Genomic DNA, 25,321 nt, shown 5'->3' on the forward strand with positions numbered 1-25,321 from the left:
GCTCAAAAGTACAAAACCGCCCATTTTCAAGGTTATTGGGTGTAATTTCCTGGCAAAGTAAAGGTTTGGATTTGCAATGTAACCCCATCCTACCTAACATAATAAAAAAGAAGAAAAAATAAGTATATTAGTGCGCCTAATCCTCTTTTATTTTTAAGTGGTTATTTAATGGAGTATAAAAGTATTACGAAATCCTTGAATTTCAGACTTGGAGATTCCCATGAAATGAGAAAGGGTTCCCGTGCATCACAGTTGCCTATCCGTTGAAATTCATTTCCTAAAACACTAAGTAAGAATATTTTTTTTTTTAAAATTAAATTAAATAAAAACAACACATATTACATCCCAAATACTTAAAAACTTAAACAAAACGAATTAAAATATTGCCAAGATATTTTCCTTCTCCCTTGGATTTGCTCTCACTAAAATCCTATTATAAAGGGTCTTTTATGGACAAAATTGTTATCATGAATAGGTAAGACTTCTAATTTAGGTCCTATGCAAAGGTTCTTTGAATACTTTTGAAAAAGTTTTTTAGCAAAAAACAAAAGTTCTTACGACTTAGTATCCACTGATTTAGAATTCAATAAAGCAAGATACAACGAATCAGAACATAGAAATTTACCTTTAGAAGGCCATATACTACATTTATAAAGTATACAGTGAAATAAAGGTGATTTGACATATCAAAACATAGCAATACCACTCAGATGACTCGAGAGGCACGCAATTCTGATGAGTAGTTGGGTATGGGTTGAGCATTCAGAAGCTTAAGACTGCATTAACCACAATCTCAGTATTTAATTTTCTTATAGGTATAGAAAGGTAAGTGGTTGCATATGCTCGCTCCCAGACAGTTGAAAGAAGCAACCATAACTATCGATCCAAACGGAGTGTTACAAGATAATACTTTTTAAGTAGGTATATAACTTCAGAAACTTTGCGTACATTTGAATGAAATTTATGAATTTCCAATCTCATGCATTTTGGGTGTCAGCTAGCTTCTTTATCCTGGAGTTTTTCAACCCTCATCTCCACTACATCATTCATTTCATCTTTCTTGACTTCCCTTCTGTTATCACGATAAATTGTGTATAAAATCAACTGCACTGCTCCTAATAAAGTTCCAACGACATTCGGTACCTGTAAAATAAACACTTCTCTGAGATTTAATCTTAAGATTTCTCATTGTTATTAACTCAATCTTTTATTCCTTTATTTTGTTGGTACTGACTTCAGTATCATGATTCTCTGAAAATTTTACAAAAATTCTAGTCACAAAATGACCAACGTAAAAGTTACTGAATACTTCAAATAAAAGCTACTTACAAGAATGAAAGGGTCCTTTCCAAGGAGGGCGAAAATAGACCATGAGGTACTGCAGATGAGAACAGATAGCGACAAGAAGAATGGCATGTACTCCACGCTTTTAGATTTGATCACCAGCATCTATCAAGTGAGAAATGGAATAAAAATAAAAGAACATAAAAGAGTATTTTGTTTTACTGCATAATACATGCTTACTTATGAATGTCTAAATTTGAATCATCAATCTCAGTATATTAAGTGCATTTGTTTTTTTTCTTTTACAATCACTTACTCTGAATATGTCAGGATGACAGCTTAAGTGCAAAATCATAAAATCGTTAAGATGATGTATACTTAAAAGTTTTCTGTGAAGGTGACCTTTTATCATTGTTGTATCCATTACTACCGCACAACAACCACCATCAGCCTCCACTAAACATCCACTATTGCACAACTAGCACCGCTAACCATTTCCACCACTAGCCAAAACTACCAACCACCTCCATTACACAGCCACCAGCCCACCACCAATAACCACCTCCATCTCGACCCGCAGGCCACCACAGCCTCTATCACTAGCCTCCGCCTCACAAATCACAATCACCACCACAAACTTCCACCTTCCATACACCATTGCACAACCAGCCAACCACCTTTCCTGATCAGCTATACCAGATACAATCACCAGTAGGCATCACATCTGAACCATCAATATTGGCCACCATTACTGTCAACTACCACTGCAACTAGCTTTTAGAGCGTGCTTAGTCAAATAAACAGTTTTCACAATACCATGTAAATGAAGATTTTCCCTAATATTTTGTGAATATAACATTTGATTATTATTTTATTTAAATTTTTATTTTATTAATTTTCAAATAAAAATAATTAAACACACTCAGACATTGAGGAGTAAACAATCCTAAATATCCAGTGCTCATATAAAAAGAAAAATTTCCTAATAATTGGATATGTATCAGACTCAAATAATCTTAACAGGCAAACAAACGGGGCTTAGTCCACTGGAAAGATATTTGAATAAAATCAGTGATTTACTTACCATAATTGACCGATAAATCTAATAGATTAACCAACGGATAGCAAAAGGTGGATAAAATGCCTAAATTGGCAAACACATAAAAATAGATTATAGACGAACATACCTTTTGTAACCTGTCCATAACAATGATAAATCCATTCAGTAAATATACCAACCTACATCTAAAGGTAAATGAAATGCCTAAACTCAAACCAAAAAAACATCATAAAGGATGACATTGTAAAACTTTCTTACTTCTAGTACCTATTGAGTATACTAAAACTGAATCAGCTAGTTACTTATCTAAACAAGAGGAAGATTGAAAAACTTACCATTACAGAGAGAGGAGAACCATACATCATAATGCTAGAAACTGCATACGCAAAGCCACAAAGGAGTTTCCTTTTATTGCCCTTAAATGCTAACATGGAAACCAAGGCGAGGCATGAGAAGATGGAAAGGACCACAAAGAGGTATCCGCAGATCTTGGCCTTCTCTTTCTTGGAGGAAAATATGAGGAAAATAAGCACGTAGGTTGCCTCCAGGCCAATGCCTATGGAACTAATGATAGTTACCAACAGGTTGTCTGGTGACACAAAAGGTAAACTGTACCTGTTTGCATTCATCAAAGTTGGAATCCTAAATTAAACTCAATATTTATTTAAAGAAGAAAAAAGCAAAAGATCGATAATATTATGTTTGGACTTGAATTATATACACCAACAGTTAAGAGTTCTTTACACCATCAGTGTAGTTTAATATGTAACAGCATGTTAGTACCATTTTTACTAGGTTAGCATTTAATAATATTTATTATAGAATTTATTTCTAATTCTCCAACCAGACTGTGTTAACATTTTTACACCATCACTAACAAAAACTAAACTCACTTGAAATTTCGGAGCTAAATAAATATTCCATTGAGTCTCACCAACTTCTCTATAGGTGTTTCGTAGGAAAATATTTTCCCTAATTTTCTATGTTTGGTTGGTCAAAAATTTGAAAAATATTTTCTCTAGAAAAACAAGCTCCTTAAGTAGCATTTCACACTAAATGTATCCTCCGCACCCCTAAACACCGTACCCCAACCCCAATACAATCCTCCTGCACCCCCCTTACGCCCGCCCTACCCCAAGACCCCCACCCTTTCCTATCCCACTCCTCCCCCTTCACCCACCCTCCTCGCTTACCCACCCCCCACCCCCCGGCAAAAAAAAAATTCACCACATATCCTGACACCATATTGCTTGTCTAGATTATATATAAATACTCTTGAAATAATATCTTTTACTTACTAAACGCCAGAAAATAAATAGAGAAAACATTTTTCGTGAAAAATAACACACCCTATATGTAGTTTTGTTTTCGAGTTCAAATTTGACTAATGACAAGAAAAACCCAACTTTTCATTAGTATATGAATTGAAACAGAAAATGGTTGATTTTTATCCTTTGAACAAAGATGCTAAAGGGGGAAAGAGAACAATGAAACCACCACTAGACTATAGTTTTGGCGGCGAAAATTGGATTTTTATTTTTCCCTCACGTAACATTGCCGCTTCAGAAGATTAAACTCCCCTGGCCATAGCTCTGACCTGAGTGTGGTCAATTATTCGATATAAAACTATTTACAAAGTATTAATAGGAGAAAGACCAAGGTAGGTAGAAAAAAGCAGATGCTTTTCAAGTTACAATAGAGCTAATTGAAGAAACTTACCAAGCTGTGACCAAGGAAGTGAGCAAAGCTATTACATAAGGCATGCAAGAGAACTGTTCTGTTGATCTCTTCCTAATAATCCTTTTGAATGTAATCCTGTATGTAGTGTCAAAATCTGATCATTAAAGTGTTCTATTAGTTTTGATGAGAAAAATAAACCAAATTAGAAGACGAAAAGAGCGCGCACACACAAACGTAACAAAATAAAGAAAATTTTCAAGAAGGCTTACATGGGCGCCATGAACAGTAATAAACCAAAAACATCTCCTATTCCAAGAAGAAAAAAGAAAAAAGAGTTATAATAACCAATATTCAGAGAAAACTAGGAATGAGAACAAGAATTAAGATGCATGAACCTAAAATTCCAAAAGCAGTGCGGAAAATTTTGATGTCTCTCATGGAAGAGATGCTTTTTTCAAGCTAGAAAACTGGAAATGTCCCAGAGAAAGTTAGCATATGGTGCAGGCCAGTGATGTTGAGCATATTTATATATGTTTTAGTGTTAATTTACTCCTACTTTTATCGTCCATTGAGTATTTTTGGTGGTAATATATGCTCAACTAGTCTAATGTTATTGATTTTATATTGATTAGGATTATTGTGACTTATTAGGACATGTTGAAGTTATTCGTTGGGCAATTGAAGAAAAGATGGAAGAGGAATTTAATTTATCATTCATATTATATCATCCAATTTACTCGATCTCAACTCCTTCAACAAATCTATGAGACAATGCATATCTAAGGATTAACAATTGATAAAGCTCAAAAAAATTATCTAGTACGTAATACCATAGGATTCAATATCCCTGATACCAGTTTATTGGTTCAAACCTTATTTGACCTTATCTGTAACAACACTCATCTATAGCAAGTTATCAACCAACTCTTGTGGAATCCTCAATACCCATATCAGTTAGGAGTCATAAACTCCACAAATTTGCAAATTCAAAATTCTCAGAAGCTTATATCATGAGTCAAGCCCTAACTCATGATCTATATATGATTCAGCCATAATGTGAATCCATCACAAACTCAAGCTTTAATAATGAGTCTCGTTTATGTTTACTTTTACAAATCATTCCAAAGCAGGTGAGTCCAATTGCAACTTTGAGTGAAACCCAAGCCAAGGGAATGAAGACCAAGATAGTTTGCATCAACAACACAACAAGGGCTCAATCCACCCAAGATTTACTCAAATTACTTTTTAATTTTGTTTTCCATGGATGGTCAGGATTGTAAAGGGTGAAATATAGGTGGATCAGGCATTACAATAATAATCATCTGAGGATTAACTGAAAAAGTATTATCACATAACAGTAATAGTAGTATTTTTCTACAAGTGGGTGAACAGTTAATCTTAAATAAAAAAGAAAACCATAAAATAAAGAGATACATAACTTTTGTCATCAAATAAATATTTTTCAAGATATTTGTGAATATTTCATTATAAAACACTCATATGCCACGAGATTGATAAAAAGTTCTCATATGCCCGTGAGTTTAACCCTACTTTCTTACTTTAGCTATAGATTTATAATCACTAACATTTTCTCTATTTAGGGGGAAAAAGATTGTCCTTTAAACATACTTGTATAATCGCTCTCAAAGTCTCACCTCTCTTTTGCTTCTTCAACATCTTTGGATTCAGAGAACATGTAAGAAAGTATAAAGAACGGGGATTTATTGGAAGGTGATATTTATTCTCAGCAAAAGCATAAGTACAGAACTATTTTAATAAAACTTCCTCATAGTGACCAAAAAGCATCTGCATTAAGATGTGCTAAGAACAAAAAGATACCCACTAATGGAACTTGTGTTAAACATTACCAATAATTTTCTTTTATTTTTCAGTTAATGAAAGAAAAAGATTCCATTCTCTCTTTTCCACCACTATCCTCTCTTTTAATTTTGACTCTTATTCTTTTCGATCTTATTGTAAATAATTATTAGGAAGGCCTAGGGAATGGATGAGTACTTTTATAGAAGGAACAACAACAACAACATACCCAGTTGAATCCCACAGTTTGGGGTCTGGGGAGGGTTAAATGTACGCAGACCTTACCCCCACCTTGGTAGGGAGGCGGTTTCCGAAAGACCCTCGGCTCAAAAGAAAATCAGAAAACAAGGGGAGAAAAGTCAGATACCGACAGGCAAATCAAAGCAATGCGAAAATAAAAAATAAAAACAAGGGCAAAGAAGTCATGATAAAACAGCATGGAGAGACAAGACCCAACACATAAAAGCAGGAAACATAGGGCAATAAAAAGTAGAGCAAAGTTATGCCTACTAGTGCGACAGAAAAGCGAGACTACCTACTAGCCTTCTACCCTAATCTGATCCCTCCACAACCTCCTATCTAAGGTCATGTCCTCGGTAATCTGAAACAACGCCAAGTCCTGCCTAATCACCTCTCCCCAATATTTCTTTGGCCTTCCTCTACCTCTCCTAAAACCGTCCAAAGCCAACCTCTCACACCTCCGCACTGGGGCATCTATGCCTCTCCTCTTCACATGCCCAAACCATCTCAACCTCGCTTCCCGCATCTTGTCCTCCACTGATGCCACTCCCACCTTGTCCTTGATGTCCTCATTCCTGATCCTATCTCTCTTAGTGTGCCCACACATCCACCGCAGCATTCTCATTTCCGCGACTTTCATCTTCTGCACGTGAGAGTTCTTGACTGGCCAACACTCTGCCCCGTACAACAGAGTCGGTCTAACCACCACTTTGTAGAACTTGCCCTTAAGTTTTGGTGGCACTTTCTTGTCACACAGCACTCCGGAAGCGAGCCTCCATTTCAACCATCCTGCACCAATACGATGTGTAACATCATCGTCAATATCCCCATTTTCTTGTAAAATAGACCCAATATACTTGAAACTTCCTTTCTTTTGAATGACCTGGGTACCAAGCTTCACTTCCACGTCAGCCTCCTGAGGTACACCACTGAACCTGCACTCCAAGTACTCTGCTTTGGTCCTACTCAACTTGAATCCTTTAGACTCTAACGTTTGTCTGCAATCCTCTAGCTTAGAGTTGACTCCGCTACGAGTCTCGTCTATCAAGGAAGGAAGAAAACGTTATATATATGATAACTTCTTAATCAATTTGATTCAGGAATATTAATTACCTGGAGAAAAAAATGTCGCAACCTACATTCTCCCGTCAAAATCCAATAATTAGTTTAGTTCGACTAAGAACAAATGGGAAGTGAAGATGAACGAAACGAATGAATAAAGAAGAACTAGGTTGCTCGAACTATTAGGATTGGATCAACATTAGGAAGGAAACACAAAAAAAAAAAAAAGAGGAAGTAGAAGAAATACAAAGTGATTTTAGTAATTAAAAAGAAATCCGAAAGAATACATGTCTTTTCTTCGTTGTGGTTAATTAAATACATCTCTTAGGAGAAAGGTAACAGAAACTTACTACTCTAGATCACCTTGCTCCCCTCCAGTTAAGTGTCTTTCAATTATTCTTAACTATCCAACAATATGATTATTGGTTCAGCTGTGTCCTTTATTTTAAATTTCTTTTCTTGTTCTTTCCAAATCATTCAATTCCTTATACGCATTTACAATTTTGGTCAAAAGAGAATTCAAAATCTTGGCAATCTTCTCTAAGACTACAGGCAAAAATCATCTTTAACCAAATATTTAAATCTTTTCAAAGCATTAGTGGCTCTTGAAAAGACAATGCAAGTTTTAAATTCTATCATGCCTTACGAATATAGTTGAAAAGATTACCTCCATGGTGGAGGCTCCACCATTACCACCTTTGTCTCGCAATCATCGTTCACCAGATTGGATTTTTGGATCCACATAACAGCACAGGTTCAAATAAATCTTTTAATCTCGTTTTAAATTATATATCTTTGATATCTATAAAGACAACGATTTTTCATGATTTTAAATAAATTGGTCAATTTTCATTCAACTTCATAATCACATTAGCTATTAAAGCTTAGCATAGCAAAGCATTGAATGTTAGATACAAGGAGTTCAATATACAGGAATATTTATTTCTAGCCAATAGTAGCTAGGAGTAAGGAAGCAGACACCTGGTTCACCTGATATCAGATCGGTTTGACTCCTAGTGCAGCTTTCTCAAGAATAGTAATTTTGGTTGACAACAAAAAGACAACCTTCGCATCAGTTATTTGATTCTATAGGCCTTCCATGATCCTTGATGCTCATCCTAGTTTCCTCTCATCAATTCCTTGCCTCACTCTTCGATTCCTGACTTTCTAAGTTTCGCTCATGAAAGACAATAATACATCAGTCCACATACTAGCTAGCCCGAAAAATTGGAGTCTACTCTTAACACTCAAGTAAGGATCTTGAAAGATAGCCGAAGCAACATAAAAATGAAAATAAGAATAAAAAGGCAATAAGAACAATCTTAAAATGCACACATGTGATGCCACTTATGGACAATAAGACCATTTGTGAGGAGAAGACAGTACATGTGATATAACCAAGTGACATCCATGGATAAGCTTTGTCTATTGTACCTTGTTGTCTCATTACACCAGCTCTTGATAATCGTCGTTGCAAGTGGAGGCTCGTTCTAGCCACGCTCAATACATAACTACTCATTCCTAGACATATTGTGTAGACTGCTTATTGGTCATCCAAACTTGTTTATTGCACCCCAAACAAGTACCAAATAGTACTTAGAAAATACCTAAGACTTGAAATCCTAATTTGGAAGTCTTTCGGTGGAAATGAAGTTTGGCTGAGAAGAAAACCAGCAAAAGATACTAGTGCAGCCCTACTGCATCGGGGTCAATGAAAGTCAGGGCTCCAAACACTCTTTCCCATGTCGCGGAAAGGATAAGCTACTGAGACGTGGTATTGTAGAGTGCGTAGCAGTATGGTATTATTTGAAATTTTCAGTGTTTTTGAATGAGATTTCAGTGTTTTAACCTTCAGATATCTATATATATCCGCTGCATAAACAAATCAAGTCTTGACCCCATAAATCGATGTAACTTGCCCACACACTGACACTAGTGGCTATTCAAACTCACTCTGTCCCATTTGACGTGTAACACGGCCCCTAAATGACCCATGCTTCACCGTGGTGTCCTTGGCAACTCATATACTTTGCGCCCTCCGGCACTCGTCAAGTTCTTGGGACGTACTCCATGTGAGTACTTCATTTTCTCAAAGTGGTAGCTTCGCCCATTCTGAACAACATCTTTGTTCTCAAACCGTCACTTCCTCGGCAGATCCCTTACACTCCCGGTGTACCTCGGCACTTGGTCCCATCTCTATGGTTCCCCGGTCGTTTGATGTACCCCAGTACTGTCTAGCTCTGGAAAGACCACATTCTCAAACTTGGAAATCCATCCAATTCCAAAGCTTAGCTAACCCCACTTTGACTTCGCCTCCTCACATCCGTGATTCAGCATACTGCCTCCTCGGCTAACTCTTGTATCTCCCCACTCCGGTGGTTCGACACACTTCCCACATCTGCCTCTCCACGTTAAGTGGTTTGGCTCACCCTCAGCATCGCCGCCCTGCTCTTGCAGTTTGGCCCAATTCCATCTTTGCCTCCCTACAAAGTAGTTAAGCGCCCTTTTTAAGGATCTCCCCGCTTCACGCGGTTCGACTTCGTAATCTTTCTGCTCCACGCAATTCCACTCAAACCCACACTGCCTCTCTGCCTAGCGGTTCGGCTTGGTTTAGATCATGCCTCCCTACCTCTGTAGTTTGGCTCCCTTTTGATTTTTGCCTCCCCATGAAATGGTTTGCCTCTTCTCTTTCACAAACAGGTGGCTGCCTCCACCTCATTGTGACACTCGAACACCCTGTAAGGAATCCTGCTATCAGGCCCTTCCTTATGTTGTCGCGGCCCACTGGCATGCCTTGCTCTAGCTTTGGCATCACCCAAACGTGTAGAGCTAAAAGTTGGTGGTGCTAGATCGTCTCCCACCGAACGTAGCACTGAAATATATATATATATATATATATATATATATATATATATATATATATATATATATATATATATATATATATATATATAACCCTCAGTTCTTATTCATCCTTAGCTTGGATAATCGGGATTACAACACTATTAACAGTGGAGGGGACTCAATAGGGCAATCTACCATAGATTAAATCTTTGAAGAATCATTAGAATCAACATTTAAGCATTATCAAGGGATATTTTCAGTATTGCTCAAATACAATAGGCATGATTAAGATTTGGTTAAGGTTAGTTTAAGCGATGTGTTGTCCTATATGACTTAATTTTGCTAGATTCAAGAAGTATTTGAGTTAAAGGAACAATGAGAATCCAAGTTCCTGTTGGATTGAGAACTGGAGGTAGCTGAAAACCCGTCTTTAATTCGTATTCTCTCTAACTTGCATGATTTAAAGTCGAGAGTTGCATGGTATAGAAGATATCCGAAACTAATACCTTTCTGGCTCAGTTTAAGCACTGCATTTTAATTTCTCTAAGCTTTTACTCCCTCCCTCCCAATTTATGTGACACTCTTCCTTTTTAGTCAATCCCAAAAAGCATGACACCTTTCTATATCTAGAAACAATTTAACTTCATTTTGGACCACAAGTTTCAAAAGTCTTCCTTTCCTTCTTAAACTCCTTGCCTAGTCAAACACCCTCATATGAAATGGGACGGAGGGAGTAATAAATTTCAAAATGGAGATATTTACCTTATAGAATAAATAGATCACTGTTAATGTTATACCATAAATTAGTTAAATTAACAATGAAGATGCAACCTGGAACTGTACAATGGCATCAGCTAGTTGTAATATTTGACAAGATATGATCTATGACGCTCAATTCCATGAAAAGTTTATTGATAATAATATTTATATGGAAAAGAACAACAGAAAAAGAAAGTGTGATCCATGTAACAAACATCCAATGAGAAGCTAGTGAGGGGAAAACTGAAGATAAGATAGTGAGAAAACAGTGGTGTACCATTATTTTATTAGCCAACAAGAGCTTTTGGACTTAACGCTCCCACCCATATTTCTTCAGAAGAATTGGTTTTTGACGAAATTTTCAGCTTCTGAGGACCTTCTCATGACTGTTTCTTAATCTCAGACCCAACCAGGTTATATCAAAAGGCACCTGGTCCAAAATGCTTCATAAAACATGATCTAGTCAAACTTGGTGCATGCCACTTGGTTAAGCCCATGAAGAAATTAGAAAACTCAACTTGGTCGGGAACTACAATTTTTGCTAGCTCGACTGACCAAGGCTTTGTTCAGTGTTTAGTCGTAAGTCTGTAACTTTTGCTCTTTCCTTGTCTGCTTGTGTTATGTTCCTTTCGAACTCATTGTCCGGTTCAACAATTTCAACACCGGAAACAAAATCTGAATGCAGAATTTCATTTTTTCTTAATACATTTTGGGAGCGAGTTGAAGAGGATACTGGCCTGCAAGGAAACTACAAGAACCAACAGACTTTGGGAAGCATATTTGACAAAAAACAAGAAAGCAAAGAGAAAGTCAAAGTTATTCTGATTCTATATTTAATTGAACTACGATTTACCAGCAATATTAGAAGGTTTTTCTCCAATAACTGAAGCGTGTTTCCCAATTTCCTTTTCTCTTTCCTGAGATTGGAGGTTGTGTGCAGTAAGGCTGGAAGGCACAGCGTCATTTCATAACAAAAAACCAGTATGAGAATGAAAGGATGGATCTGATATTACAAACCCAACCTGCATTGCCATTGGGCCATCCTATCACGATATTATTAACTCCTTATTCAACTTCCCAACAAGGATCTGTTAGGACTAGTCAATTTTTGTTTATTTCTTTGTCTCATACTCGTTATATCTTCAAAAGTAAATATGACAAGTGAGATAGTATTCAATTGAATTTCTCGTAGGACATCTTCTTTTAAAAATTCTTGGGGGGGGGGGGGGGGGGGGGGGGGGGGGAGATTAAGAGAGCTTTGAAGCAAACAGAAATTCAAAGATAGCAGATATACTCAGTAAAGTGAAGGTCATGTCCAACAAACTGGAGTATTTATATTTTCACTTTGTACTTTTTCCTTTTTGGTTGGGGTGGCTGATTGGGAGTTATTGCATCATTTCCATAAACGGAAAACACCAATATAAGATACAAACATGAGGTATAATGAAAGTGAAATCAAAACTGACATAAGTATCAGGCTTTTCATGATCAGTTTGGTAGTTCATAATGCACTTGCAGCATTAAAACCAGATGACTTTAAAGCTAAAAGGATTTTTTGATTTACTATTACCATGGTGAACAGCATACTAACCAATCAAAGTACTTCAACTTCCATGTACTAGTGCCACCATCACATTCTGTTCCAACCAGCTTCCACTTTCAGCACTATATTTTTGACAGAAAGTTGGAAAAGAGACAGTGTTTGCACACAAAAACTGTTGTTCGATGTGAGGGAATTGATTGACTTGATTTCTGATAAGTAAAATGACAATGGTATCAGTATATTGATTAATTAACTACTGGTACTGTAGAAAAATAACATAGAGAGTTGTAAAACGTGTGTCTTAAAACGAAACAATTAATGTAGTAATGGTAGCTGTGTTATCCTGGCAAAAACAGATAGAACATGAGAATCTTGCAGTCAACCTCATGTTCCAAGAGTGAGAAGTTCCTCCTAAACTCTATATTTGCTGCAATCTAGTCATCCTTCAACACTTTCTGACCAATCCTGCATCTTTCCATCCTCTTGATCGGTCTCAACTTTCCAGTCAACCCACTGCTCCTTTTTTTCGTTGTTCGGCCCCTTGTCTATATGCTCAAATATCATCTCTTTTTGATATTCTTTTTCATTCAGTTTAAAGCACGCTGTGATAGAAGATGAGAATCCAATTCAAAATCTTAAGGCAATAGATGAAGTAGCCCGGGACCATTATAAACTCTTTAGTACAATCTGACATCCTCTCACACGTCTGACCAGTTTAGGGTTTGAGGACTTGAAAACTCCCTTTTCTGATAAGCCCAAATCTTTGAGAAGTTCAGAGTTGCTCAACAGGCTAAAGTGTGGTGTGGAGTACATAGAGAAAACTCAACAAGTTAAGGTGTGTCTGGAAAAGAAAAAGTGAGCTCAAAGTTAAGGTGTGGGTGTGATCAGAAAGAGAAGACTCAACAGGTATAAATTGGGTTTGGGGCAGAAGTAGAAAACTCAACAAGTTAAGAAGTACACTTGGAGGAAAGTTTGTGCAAGTGCGTGGATTAAAATGTTTACCAGAAAGGGCAATGTTCAGAGACATTTGACTCCAACATATCATATCTTATAGTGATGTTGTACTTCAGGAACTAATATGTTAAATTTTAAAACAATGTAAGTATATTCTATAAAAGGACAGCATTAAATTCTGCTAAGCGCACACAAGTTTTTCCTCATAGTTAATTTCCTTCTTAAGGTAGTTAATTTTTGCATTAAGGCCACATAATCCTGCAAAGCCCGGAAACAGGAAAAGCTCAACTTATGCTTGTCGCCATGTCCAGTATTCTGTGCCCCCACCCAATAATTTTAAATACTCATTGTTTATGTTCATCAGGAAGCAAGATGATCTAAGCAGAGGGAAAACGGGAACCAGACAAACTTTAATGCTGTCCCTTAATTCATTCTGATACATACTTTAGCTATGCTTTCACGGCCTGAGAAATAATACCTTCATGCATCTCACATTGGCCAAAAACTTCGACGCATAAATTATTCTCATAATTGGACATCACAGTTTCTCTGACTTGATTCCTCTCCCTGCAGCTGTACTTTGAGAATTCTCAAATTTCATTTCACAAGAGTACTTAATTCAAATCAGTAGTCCATCCTTTATGATCATGCAACTTCAAGTTACATGTGATGTAGGATTTAACCAATGTCAGAATCATGTGTATTCAAAAAAGTAACCTTTGAAAAACGGACACTACAAAATCTTGCTATCTATCGATTCTCTAAGAAGCCATGGCCATTAAAATTCACTCAACCTCACATAATTTTAAGTGTCCATTTAAGCACCCTAAAACTCTATAGATTTCCTTCCTCCGTGGGTGGTTTGTATCTTTAGCTAAGAACTCATGGACACTATTTCCTATTTGAATTGAGCTACAACCAGGAATTTTTTCTATTCCTTGGTCTCTAGTAGCTATACGGATGTTCAAGGCATCTTGCCACCGCCCAATAGAAGAGCTTAAATCCATTATCAATGTTAAATAACTTGGGTTGTTAGGCTCTTGCTCCAGGATCCTCCTGGTTAAGGATTCTAACAGTTCCCCATTTCTATGAATTTTACAAGCAGAAAGCAAAGTAGCCCAAATGACTGTGTTAGGTTCCAAATGCATGCTCTTAATGAAACTCAGTGCTTCCTCAAACTTTCCAGCTCGCCCAAGAAGATCAACCATGCATCCATAATGCTCAATCCGTGGTTTAATGCCAAAATCATTAACCATCTGGCAAAATACCCTTTTCCCTTCTTCCAGCAGCCCTCCATGAGTGCAAGCTGAAAGAACAGCAATAAATACAACATCATCCGGCTCTACTCCTTCCAAACACATCTTTTCATAGAGTTCTAGGGCGTCTCTGCAATGTCCATTGACTGCTAATCCTGAAATCATTGTAGTCCAAGTAATTATGCATCTCTGACCCATCCTTAAGAAAACTGCTTTTGCATTTTCCATATCTCCACATTTTGCAAATGTGTCAATTAAAGCATTTCCTAGTGGAACTGATAAATCAAATTTGTTCTTTCTTATAAAAGATTCAATCCATTTTCCATGCTCGTGAGACCCCAAATGTGAACAAGCCGAGAGTACACTAATCAAAGTGGTCTGATTGGGTTTACAATTTCCATCAATCAACATATGCTGAAACACCGAAAGTGCTTCATCAAACCTGTGGTTATTTACATATCCAGCAATCATGGCATTCCACGAAACAACATTTTTCGCTGGTATTCGATCAAACAACTCTCTCGCCGATCTCAAATCACCAATCGTCGCATATCCTGACACCATCGCGGTCCAAGAGATTATACTTTTCTTCGGCATCTCATCAAAAACAGCTCTAGCAGTTTCCACATCACCCAACTTTACATATCCAGAAATCACCGTATTCCAAGAAACATCATTCTTCTCAGGCATACGCTTAAAAACAGAACGAGCCAACGCCATTTTCCCAACCTTCAATAGCCCAGCAATAACCGAATTCCACGTAACTAAATTCCTCTCGGGCATAGCCTCAAACAAACAAAGCGCATATTCTTGATTACCATGAATCATATAAACACCAATAATCGTATTCCACGAAACAACATCTCTCTCAGGCATTTCATCAAACACCTTACGAGCTGAACCCAAATTCCCACCACATTTAGCATAAAAATCCATAAGTGTATTCTTAGCAAACACACTTGATTCAAACCCCAATTTCACAATCTCACTATGTACTACTTCACCAGCTTTTAAAGCCTCAAAAGACTCAAAACACCTCAATAGAAAAGTAAATGTAAAACTATTAGGTGTAATATTTGATACCCTCATTTGATTATAAGTATATAATGCATATTTAAATGTCTTTCCTATGAAACATTTAATCAAAGTGTTGTATGAAATAAGAGTTGGGTTTTGTAAGGTTTTAAATATATGAAGTGAATAATTAAGTGAAATGAGGTTTGAGGAAAAAGTTATCAACTTTGGTACTATAAAGTTGTTATTTGTGAAGCCATTAACAATAATCTGAAGATGGGTTTCTTTTAATTGTTTGCTAGTCTTGCATTTTTGTAAAAATTGGAGCAATTTTTGGTCCATTTTTTAGTGTAACGTTAAAAGTTCAACACGGGTAATACAGTTGGTAAAGAGGTCCTTGAGAAGTAAAGAGGAAATTGCATGTTAGGATCTATTTTTTTCGGTATTTATGAGTTAGGACCTCGTATTATGCTTAATTTTGATTTGTTAGTTTTATCTAATGTTATTATACTAGCAAACTATACCCGCGCATGCACGGGGCCCAATATGATTAATTTAGTTGTTCACTTTAGTTAGTCTTTATGGTTTGTATATTTTGCAAAGGATACCGCGATTCTCCTTAGTGAGTCTCCATCTTTTGTTTCTTTTTCTCTTATTTTTCCTCTTAATTTCTCAATTGTTGTTAAAATTTATCTTATTTTGGTTATGTGCGCCTCTTTTTATATTTAGTAAGTTGACAAGTCAAATATCCTACATGTCAAGTTTATAACCACAAGATTCAAAGAATATTTTATTATATTATACACATTTTTAATTTAGAACCACAAGATTCAAAAGTCTATCTTTATTTCTTAAATTCCGTGTCTAGTCAAACTTAGACACTTAAATTGAGACAAAGGGAGTATATGCCAAATGAAGGAAATGAAAGGACAATTGAGACACTGCGGACACGTGGGGACCTAAAAAATAAACACACAAGAGGTAGAATTAATGTTAAATTTCTGAAATGTGCACATGTTAGTCCCTGCTTAGAGTATAATTTCATGTGCTTTCTCTATTAGAATAATAAAATGAAGTGTAGAAGTAAAGAAATATGATAACATAAAAGTGGAATTCACGTATACAGAGAATAGGTGGAAAACCAAGTAGTAGTACTTGTTAAATGAAGTAAACCCACAACGGGAAAAAAAACCAAATACAATTGAAATAAATCCAAATTTAGTGTATAATTCAGACAACTTTTTGCATAATTTGTTGTTGCTGTGTTCGTCCCTCTTGGACACATATATATTAGAAAAACATAAAATTGGTAGACACGTGTAGCCCTAAAAAGGAAAATAGAGGAAAGGGCAAGAAGCTTCAATTACCGGCCAATAAAATGTGTCCAAATATAAAGTACAATCTAATTTACCTTTTGTACAATAAGGTATTGCGTTGTTCGTCCTCTTAGCCACTTATATATAGTAGGAATGTTTAAAATCCAACTTTTGTGGAGTATAAAGTACTTTTAGGATTTCATTAGAGGAAAAATTGAATAGATATTACATTGGCTTTGCACAACTATTACTCCTCCTCTTTTGCTTTGTCGAGTGTTGTTTGATGAAGTTTCAAAAGAAGAATTTTGACATTTAAGATAAATATGGATTAAATATTAAAATTGTTTTTATTCCAAATCATCGGTTTAATATTCAATATACAAGATATTGGCCATGTAAAATAGAAATGCAACCCAAAGTCATTAAACTATACTAGTACATGTACCCGCGCGATGCATGAATTATTTTATAGAAAAAACAGTAAAAGATGTGTGAACTAAAGTAAAGAACCCAAAAGCACTTCTTATTGAACAATATTTGGTACAACAAAATTATTCGTGATCTTTAAGACTACAAAATTAATATTTAGGACTCTACAATGTATTCAATAGAAGGACAACCTGCGAATAGCTTGATTTTATCACACAAAAGAAAAACAAATACTAAAGTGTAGAAATTCACCAACAAATCATTTTCACTTCAAACTTCATCCTTCATGTTGAATAGGATTCTAAGTAGTTGCAATTGGATTATTATTTTCACACGAACTTACATGAACTTGTCTACTTTCTCTGCCTTGACTATTATTCTAGAAAGTTAACTATCTATCGTAAGTAAATTTTCCAATGGATAATTATGGGCGGAGCCACCTTAGGCGAAGGGTGGTCAGGTGCACACCACTGCCGGAAAATTATGCGGTGTACAGAGGTTAAACGTTAGCTATTATGAGTGTGTGTGTATATATATATATATATATATATATATAATTTTACACACCCTTAATACAAGTGAGAAAAAAATTTGCACATCCTTCATCAAATTTCTAACTCCGCCACTGTGGATGAGAGATGTGCATGGAGCAACAATAATTATCAACATGACCAAGTAAACTCTTTACTTACTAAAGAGCAAGCTTACATAAACTATTGAAGAAGCCAATTTAAAAGTTACGTAGGAACAATTACGGGACGGCTCTTTCCCCTTACAATTGTACTTAAGAATTTTCTTACACCACAAACACCAACAAACAGCTGCATCTGGTTATGCACTTCGTTATCCCTTCTTTTCATAACAAAGAGTTGGATCAGCATGGATCCCTTCTCTTTTATTTTTGTAATTAGAATGCTTGCCATTGAACATCCTTACTGCAAGGATATAACTATTATCAATCAAAGTGATAAAAAGAACATGGTTATGCACTTCATGAGAACTGCAGTAATGTTGTTGCATTTCATAGACAGTGGCTGAAAGGGAGAAACTTGTTTCTAGCACAAAGTTGCCCAAGTCTAATTCCTGAATAAGAGAACAAAACTTGTTTTTTTTTTTTTTTAATTAGAAAATAGGATATGTACGACAGAGAAGAAAGCTGAGAAAATTCGCACTGGTTATTTTTCTTAATTGGATGTCATAATGTCAATGAATTTCGCACAGAAAATTCTCACTCTGTACAACACAAGTTTGCAGTATATAGCTAAGAAAAGTTTATAAAGTTGAGCTGTTTGTTTAAGAGTCTTACCAGCAATCTTTTGAAGTGAAAAGGAACAAAGCTCACATAACACAGGCATCTTAATTAAAGTTTAAATGATCAGAAAAGATCAGGATTTGCCTTCATGGAGGATTTACTGAAGTTTCTCTAGTGGTTACATCCACGTTGTAGTTATTTTTTCAGTACCTGAGGAAGAACTAACAACAGTTGCGAAAGTTAATTCCGAGTTGCATCACCAACTACATCCTGAACTCCATTAGGAATAACTTTAACATTAGTTTTTAGACCTGCAATTAAAATCCCAAGTCAGAGTTGGTGATATCTTTATGATGAATTCATGATATAGAAACTAATAACATATTGTAGTTGTGGCATCAGATTCAATTGCATCTTCCACTAAAATTTACCGTTAGGTCTTAATTGGAATCATAGCATTATTTCTGTAGCTAATGAAGAAACACGCACACACCCAAAAAAAAAAAAAAAGATAATAGAGAGAAGAGAATAAATCCAAATAGAAAGTCAGATCACAAGTAATCGTATATGCAACTGAAATATATTTTAACTTCCTAAATCGATGGTTGTAATCTGATTTCATCATCTAGCATCGAAATTGTCTCTCTACGCAATTATAAAAGTGAAATCCTCAACCAAAATTATTTAAAAGAAAAGATACTTAAATTTGTGATACTTCTGAATACCATGATTTGTATATATTGTTGGAGTTGCATGTTCTTCATTTCCTCATTCTTGAAGCCCACTGTTAAGGGATAGAACCAGCCACCTTCCTTCAGAGGCATGCAACGCATTCGTTGTTCGTGGACATTACTATTGCAAGTACTTTTCAATTTGTTAAGGTAAAAGTCACAGCTTGGTTTATGCTAAAAGTGATACATTATATCCTACTTTTTTAGTGAAAGCAAAGTTGGATTGACAATATCAAACTGCAGTTGAACCGCATTCAACCAAATTATACACATTTAAATGAATTTTTTGGACACAACCATAAATAACACACATTGTTCACTAATGTTGTCCAGTAGAAATAATTAATATGTGCAAAAACTTTGAGCAAAAATAGAAAGCAACCCAAAAAACTGGTGATTAGAAACAAAATAAGTATAGTAAAAAATTACCAAAAGAACGTACCGACACAAACGGCTAAGGTGAACACCAACGGAAGAAGGTTATGAAATATTGAGACTAAGAAAATAACATTAATACAGAAATGAAATTGAGAAAGAGAGAGGAGAAAGCGGAGAGAAGGAATAACAGAGAGAGAAATAAGAACAGTAGAAACTAAAGAAAAGAAAGGTAACTGACAATTGGGTCAGTTATCAAATTCTCAACGTGTGGAAATTAAAGAGCACGATTAAAATTGTCCTATATTTAAAAAAAAAAAAACTATAAAAAATTCTGAATTTCCTAAATTTTAGCAGTTTTATTTTGAGCAGTGTAGATAACTTTATTTTTCATTGAACGTGGTTGGAAGAGGTGAAATCGTGGGCGTGGGGTACTTATTTAACTGTTTTGCCGAGTAATTTGCTCAATCTTTATTTAATTGTTGCAGTTTTGTAATTTTTTTGATTTTATATTTTTAAATTTTAATTTTGTGGTGACGACACTTATCATATTTTTCTTCCTTTGCCTCAGTTATTGTATATAGATAGATGTCATATTTTTCTTCCTTTGCCTCAGTTATTGTATATAGATAGATTTTGTGACATCGCATATAAAGTCACTAAATAATTTTGTCACCACCAAAGGATGTGGTGCAGCGGATAGGGTTGCTCATCCTTTAATTAGAGGTCTCGAGTTTAAATCCTGAGTATAGAAAAATTCTTAGTAGGGAGCGCTTCTCTCCAAATAGTGTCCTACACGGAGCGAATCCGGATATAATCGGGCTCCAATGCAAGTACCGGACACTGGGCGCGAAAAAAAAAAAAAAACCATTAGAGAACTTGAAATATACAAGGACTGGAAATATAATTATCAGAAAACATAAGGACTAAAACCCCAAAGAACCGTCTTTTGCATGTCAGCTAATGGACAATTTCAAGAATGCAATGAAAACAAGAAACTCAGAAATTATCCTCACTTCACAATGAAAAACAACCATCAGAGTTGCCAAATCCAAAGTTCTGGATTAGACTTACTAAATAATATCACAAACCCATTAACAAATTGGTCTTACAACATAAAAAACTACATATCTCGAAGAAAATTCAAACAAGCCCTTTTAATATACACCCAGAATCGTATAAATGGAAGTTCAATAATTGGTGCTATTCCTTTAGTTCTAAAAGCATGTGCTTCACTTACATTACTTAGTCTTGGCAAAGCCTTACATGCTGAATCTTTAAAATCAGGATTTAATTGTAATGTAATGGTGGGAACTGCATTATTAGATATGTATGGAAAATGTGGTGAAATTAGGAGTGCTCGTAAAGTGTTTGATAATATGCCTGAAAGAAATGTGATAACATGGAATGCTATGATTGGGGGTTATATGAAGAGTGGTGATGTAAAGACTGGATTTTTATTGTTTGAGAATATGTCTGAGAAGACAATTGTTACTTGGAATGAAATGATTGATGGGTATGCTAGAAATGGAGATATGGTTATGGCTAGGAGTTTTTTTAACCGTGTACCGGATGAGTTGAGAAATGTTGTGACATGGAGTGTGATGGTTGATGGGTATGCTAGTAATGGGGATATGGATGCTGCTAGAGAATTGTTTGAGATGATGCCAAGAAGAAATTTTTATGTATGGTCGTCGATGGTTTCTGGTTATTTCAAGAAGGGTGATGTTGAGAATGCTGAGGAAATATTTGCTAGGATGACTATGAAGAACTTGGTGAGCTGGAATTCATTGATATGTGGTTATACACAAAATGGGTTGTGTGAAGAAGCGTTAGAAGCATTTAGGGAAATGCAAGATGAGGGGTTTGAGCCAGATGAGGTTACTGTAGTTAGTGTTTTATCGGCTTGTGCTCAGTTAGCGTTGCTGGATGTTGGCAAGGATATACATGAAATGATAATTCGGAAAGGGATTGAATTGAATCAATATGTTCTTAATGGGTTGGTTGATATGTATGCAAAATGTGGGAATTTGAGTAATGCTAGATTGATTTTTGAAGGGATGTTAGTGAAAAATGATGCTGCTTGGAACTCGCTAATATCTGGTTTCGCCAATCATGGCCACTGCATGGAGGCAATTAATTTATTTGAGAGAATGGATAGTTCAGGAGTGAAACCTAATGATATAACATTTCTATCAGTGCTATCGGCTTGTGCCCATGGTGGATTTGTGGAGGAAGGTTTAGAGGTTTTCTCCAGGATGGAGAAATATGCATTGACGGCGAGCATCAAGCATTATGGTTGTCTTATTGACCTTTTGGGAAGGGCCGGAAGATTGAAGGAGGCTTGTGACTTGATTAAATGGATGCCTTTTTCACCAAATGACACAGTTTTTGGGGCTCTGCTTGGAGCATGCCGGGTTCACTCGGACACAGATGTGGTGGAAAACTTGCTGAAAGAGGTCCGTAGCAGCGATTCTGGTGATGATGCACATTATGTGATTCTTTCTAATGTATATGCTGCTGCTGAAAAATGGGAGAAAGCTGAAAGGATGAGGTTTGCCTTGTCAAATAAAGGGTCTCAGAAGACACCTGGGTGTAGTGTGGTCATGCTCGATCAACCAACGACTAATTTTATGGAAGTATTGCCTGAGTAATTAACTTTTAAGACATGATACTAACTCTAGCCAAGTGGAAACTGTTGAGGGAACAATCAAACAAAGCTATCAATGCCTGATTTAGCAATCAATCCAGAAGAATGCCTTCTGAAGACTTACAACATTGGTAAGGAAAACAGTTTACAATAATAACTGGTGGCTAAAATTTGTTACAAAACTCAATCTAGAAGAAATTCTCCTTTCATATATGTAACTGTATATTCTACTAGAGGTGATGTGGCTTCTTGTAAATATTTATGGTTATAGTGACCGACTCTTCTTCCTTGTGTATTGCACTTCCGCTTAGGTGATATCAAACATGGGGTCGATGTGCCAATCAGACAACTCTGAAAGACTCAGCAATCTTTCTCAAATCTTTGTAATGCCTTTTCCATTGAAGACCTGTGAAATCACAGCAAGTTGTAGCATTTGAACAATTTATAATAGCAGATATTCTGAAGATAGAAAGTGTGATTTGTTCCTTTACCATTTCCTGTGACACTGAACAAGTATAGGCGATTTCCAGCGGCTGTTGCTGTGATCATGACATGTGGTGGCTCTAATTCGAACTGGTAATATCTTCTGCCCAAATGCTCTGCTACTTCAGATCTTAAGACTTTACCTTCTACATTCTCTCCAATGACTTCAGGCCCAAATGCACTAATCACTTTAGCTGGAGGCCCAATTTGTTCTATGGTAGCTTCTTCACCAATATCTGAGTCATATTTTGAGTAGAATACAACCAAGATTTAATCCATTAGAGACAGATTGAGTTGATTATATTTATTTGCCAGTATGTTAATTACACGTCATCCGTATATTCACCTAAGGAGCTGTTTGGACATGGTTTGAAACCATGAGATGAAATCATGTTTGGACATGCAATTTGAATTTCTTAAGTTGTAATTTTTCTTATAAACATAAAAACCCCACAAGTTGTGAAAACTATCAAAATATTCTCAATTCTTATAGAATCTTATCAAATGAGCAAATCACAGTTCATAACAAAATTAATACACTAGAAGGCCTTTCTAAAAAATGCAACATCAATTGATCAAACTTTAGTTCAATAAAAAAGAAAATTTAACATGAATAGTAATGTAACTACTCTTTAATATATCTGGGGATCTAGTAGCTCAGTTGGTTGGCTACCTGAACTTTCACTTTGTTGGTTAGAGTTCGAATCTCCATATTGTAATCCCCTTCCCCTACTCCCTATGTACTTTAAAAAAAAAAAAAAAACTACTCTTTAATATAATCCTCTCACATGGTAAACATAAATAAAGGTTGGTAAATGGTTGGTGGGAGTAACTGTTAAAAATATCTACTAACTTATGGATCTTTTTATTCACAAAATATAAACTTATGGTCAAGTTTTATATTTAAAAATTTTGAAACCCCAAATCATGCCTTTTGGGATGATTTGGGATTTCAAACCATGAGATGAAATGCATGTCCAAACGCTGATTTCATCTCATGATTTCACATAGCATGTCCAAACGCCTACTAAGATCACTTTTTTCTTTTAGTTCTTAGCTTCAGTACTAGAATAGAAGGAAGCAAAAACATGAGATGCTTACCATCTGAAAATCTTTTAACAGGAGCCACAATTACAGAGATTCGCCCTTGTTTGGGATTCGCGAATCTCAAGTCAATCTCTGTACCACCTAGATCAGCAATTGACACGGGGACCTGTTCAACGGGTGAAAACATCAAAAGTGAACCTGAGTAAGGTATGTCTAATCGTTCTAAGTTGACTAGTATCAAGCTCAGAGGTAATTTCCCTGACATTGTCAAATATTAAGATACATGCACTTGTGAATAAATGGATTCTTACCTCTTCCCAATTATCAGGCACGGAAAAAGAATAAGGAATCATAGGACTCCATCCAACTCCATGTCCACCTGACTTCTCATCAGGTCTTCGGTATGTCCTCCAACCTGCCTGAGCAATTTTGTCCCTGTTAAGATGAACATTTACTTGGAAAGAAAAAGTTCAAAAGAAAGACGCCAAGAATTTCAATCATGTAAGGAAGTGTTTGTCGGATTTCTGTATTTCTGATTGGATTATACGTTGAACGAGTGCTTTCTCATTATGTGAACGTAGTATATATTTACGTGCTTTTCCCAGCCTAGATACAACCTTTTGTTGCAGTTTGAAGTTATGAATAATATTGATTTGATTCAGTAAGAGTCTACTAGTAAGCTTACTGCTAATTGTGGGATCATGAGACTAACCTTCTTCATCTGGTTCAGAAAGTCCAGGAACTCTCCCTGCTAGGAGGCCTTGTTTCACTACAGCAGATCCCTCTCCAGGAAAAAGTAGTACAGATGAAATCAAAGAAGCACCAGATACAATAGCTAACCTCCTATTCAATGAGCCTGCAGATTTTTCACAATCTTGATTCACAGGAGCATCTTCTTTAGAACAAGCAGCAACCTTAATTCTTGAACACCCTTTTTCTGGAACACCACGAGAAATCGCCTGGTTAGAGGAATTCAGCTGTCTGCCCAGATTGTTTTTCCAAGAAAGGCAGCTGCTGCTGTATACAAATGTTCCCATTTCCTCCCAACCAAGAAGATAGGAGATAGAAATGAGGTTTGTGGAAGTTTTTCTATCCTATCTTGAGGAGATTTAATATGGGAAAATTTCAGATATGTGGCTTGCAGATTGAGGCTTCTTTGAATATGCTGTTTGAGCTGTTCTCTGAACTTATGGTGTCAATACTTCCTGCTAAAGATAAAAGAGCTTTTGATTGGGTTGACACTTGACACCTAGCAAAAGCTGAGGTCCACAGGGCTTGGAATGTCTTAAGATTTTTGTGGTTGTGGTGTCACTTATTTGAAGATTTGGTTTTTGCTTCATCAAATAAAGTTCTTGAAAGTTCTGGTTTTACATGTTACGACTTGTCACCTGCAGCTCATCAAATTAAATAAAAAATAAAAATAAAGACCACATCGCGTGTACTTCTGCAAATTTTTGGCTCAATTTGGTGAAAGATACAATAACAACAACATACCCAGTGAAATCCCACAGTGTGGGGTCTGGG

At 36.1% G+C, this 25,321-nt stretch overlaps 4 protein-coding genes and 1 long non-coding RNA gene across 20 annotated transcripts; 1 reads left to right on the forward strand and 4 right to left on the reverse strand.

Annotated features, from left to right (window-relative positions):
• Nucleotides 1–663: 663 nt before the first annotated feature.
• Nucleotides 664–12,357, reverse strand: LOC132627237 (bidirectional sugar transporter SWEET1-like). Of its 16 annotated transcripts, none has more exons than XM_060342468.1 (8): nt 11,025–12,357; nt 8,134–10,016; nt 7,196–7,226; nt 4,294–4,330; nt 4,064–4,159; nt 2,680–2,959; nt 1,330–1,449; nt 664–1,143 (listed from the first exon to the last, which is right to left on the reverse strand). In XM_060342468.1, exons 4-8 carry the CDS (start codon nt 4,302–4,304, stop codon nt 994–996), a joined length of 657 nt encoding a protein of 218 aa, XP_060198451.1. In that variant the 5' UTR covers nt 4,305–4,330; nt 7,196–7,226; nt 8,134–10,016; nt 11,025–12,357; the 3' UTR covers nt 664–993. The 16 variants fall into 16 exon arrangements, with proteins under 16 accessions (XP_060198451.1, XP_060198446.1, XP_060198452.1 ...); XM_060342463.1 differs by having other exon boundaries at nt 4,064–4,178; XM_060342469.1 differs by lacking the exon at nt 7,196–7,226 and having other exon boundaries at nt 8,135–10,016.
• A 139-nt stretch (nt 12,358–12,496) lies between these two features.
• Nucleotides 12,497–15,897, reverse strand: LOC132627236 (pentatricopeptide repeat-containing protein At1g08070, chloroplastic-like). Its single transcript, XM_060342458.1, has 2 exons — nt 13,723–15,897; nt 12,497–13,131 (listed from the first exon to the last, which is right to left on the reverse strand). Exon 1 carries the CDS (start codon nt 15,854–15,856, stop codon nt 14,030–14,032), a length of 1,827 nt encoding a protein of 608 aa, XP_060198441.1. The 5' UTR covers nt 15,857–15,897; the 3' UTR covers nt 12,497–13,131; nt 13,723–14,029.
• Nucleotides 15,898–17,850: 1,953 nt separating this feature from the next.
• LOC132622310 (uncharacterized) lies at nt 17,851–19,775 on the reverse strand. Its single transcript, XR_009575861.1, has 3 exons — nt 19,685–19,775; nt 18,722–18,822; nt 17,851–18,194 (listed from the first exon to the last, which is right to left on the reverse strand). It is a non-coding gene; the product is annotated as an uncharacterized LOC132622310 (long non-coding RNA).
• Nucleotides 19,776–20,483: 708 nt separating this feature from the next.
• On the forward strand, nt 20,484–22,271 carry LOC132627239 (pentatricopeptide repeat-containing protein At3g21470). Its single transcript, XM_060342476.1, has one exon. The coding sequence runs from the start codon at nt 20,571–20,573 to the stop codon at nt 22,269–22,271; it is 1,701 nt and encodes a 566-aa protein (XP_060198459.1). The 5' UTR covers nt 20,484–20,570.
• Nucleotides 22,272–22,327: 56 nt separating this feature from the next.
• LOC132627241 (psbP domain-containing protein 4, chloroplastic) lies at nt 22,328–24,834 on the reverse strand. The gene is made up of 5 exons (XM_060342478.1): nt 24,510–24,834; nt 24,109–24,212; nt 23,852–23,963; nt 22,759–22,986; nt 22,328–22,673 (listed from the first exon to the last, which is right to left on the reverse strand). Exons 1-5 carry the CDS (start codon nt 24,832–24,834, stop codon nt 22,609–22,611), a joined length of 834 nt encoding a protein of 277 aa, XP_060198461.1. The 3' UTR covers nt 22,328–22,608.
• Between the last annotated feature and the right edge of the window lie 487 nt (nt 24,835–25,321).

This window comes from Lycium barbarum, chromosome 2 (assembly GCF_019175385.1).
Source record: "Lycium barbarum isolate Lr01 chromosome 2, ASM1917538v2, whole genome shotgun sequence".
In the NCBI taxonomy this organism is placed as follows: Eukaryota; Viridiplantae; Streptophyta; class Magnoliopsida; order Solanales; family Solanaceae; genus Lycium; species Lycium barbarum.